Below are 1,160 nucleotides of genomic sequence, written 5' to 3' on the forward strand. Positions count from 1 at the left end.
TGTGATTCGACATAGGACTGCATTTACTGCATTATCTGATCGTGATCCATTGCAGGCCCAATTAGTTATATGACATATTCAACTCAGCTACATCTGTAATCGGAGTAGTATACCCCATTAGAGTGAGAAGAGGGCATAGTATACAGCAGTGCTGCAGTAACAAAAACCCTTCTGGATAAATCAAGTCAAGGCATCAGAAAGCCCAAAAAGCCTTGCATCCCTCTCCGAGCGAAACCTCGACACCTTCTCATTGGCTCCACCACCTGCCATTGGAAAGACAGGCCCCTGCCCAATGCAGGTCATGATTGGCTCTCAAAGGCTGCCACTCAACTTCCATCTGTCAGAAACCCCATATGGTTTGCAGAAGGCGAGGGAAGTGTGTGTGTGTCTATTTGTATGCGTGTGTTAAAGGGGGGTGAAAGGGGAACAGGAGAAGGAGGGGGCGCTGGGAAAAGAGAGAGAGAAAAGAGGAGAGGCAGAAAAGGAAGGAGAGCGAGAAAGAGAGAGAGGGGGGGGCTTGATAGAGATTCCCAATCCAGAATTCCTTCTGTCCTCCATCCATTCCCTGCATCACCGCTCTCCACTCTTCTCCATCCTTCACTTGCCATCGAGCGACTGTACTGGAAAATACAGCAAGCCGGGTGGGAGGGGGGAAGAGGGTTAACGAGGAGAGAGCGTAAAAAAAAAAGAAAAGAAGAAAAGAGACAGAAAATAAAGCCGAAAAGAGAAGAAGGACAGGCACGGAGAGCAGAGACGGGAATAAAAAATGAAGACGCCACTTCAGAGGCTGAACCTGGCCGGCGTGGTCTTCACCGTGATGCTGACACAAGGTACCACAATCTAATGACCCTTTGCATATGTTGCATGAAGATTTTGGCCGTCACCGTTCTCATTTTTTTAGTCTCTGTGGGATGCCGGCGCTCATTGAGTACAAACCTAATGTTATATCATCCTGTGGCGAGTGAAGGGTTAACAGATTTCGGTCTTATGAATGAAATAGTTTCAGACGCTAGATCAAGGAATGGGCGAGCGCAAAGAGGAATATGGCAAAAGGTGCCGAAATGGGGGTATGGGTCATTTTTTTTGGGGGGGGGGGGATTCTTAGAAAGTTGGGCAATGGAAGAATGATGAGGGTGAGGATGATGGGTAAGTTGTGAGTT

At 47.8% G+C, this 1,160-nt stretch overlaps 1 protein-coding gene across 1 annotated transcript in view; it reads left to right on the forward strand.

The window, feature by feature from the left end:
- The first annotated feature begins 406 nt into the window (after nt 1-406).
- IGLON5 (IgLON family member 5) overlaps nt 407-1,160 on the forward strand; it is a 423,086-nt gene continuing 422,332 nt past the window's right edge. Inside the window, 1 exon segment of the mRNA XM_075840383.1 lies at nt 407-830. Within this exon segment, the coding sequence (XP_075696498.1) occupies nt 767-830 (64 nt within the window). The 5' untranslated portion in view covers nt 407-766.

The sequence above is a fragment of the Rhinoderma darwinii genome, chromosome 10 (genome assembly GCF_050947455.1).
Source record: "Rhinoderma darwinii isolate aRhiDar2 chromosome 10, aRhiDar2.hap1, whole genome shotgun sequence".
NCBI lineage: Eukaryota > Metazoa > Chordata > Amphibia > Anura > Rhinodermatidae > Rhinoderma > Rhinoderma darwinii.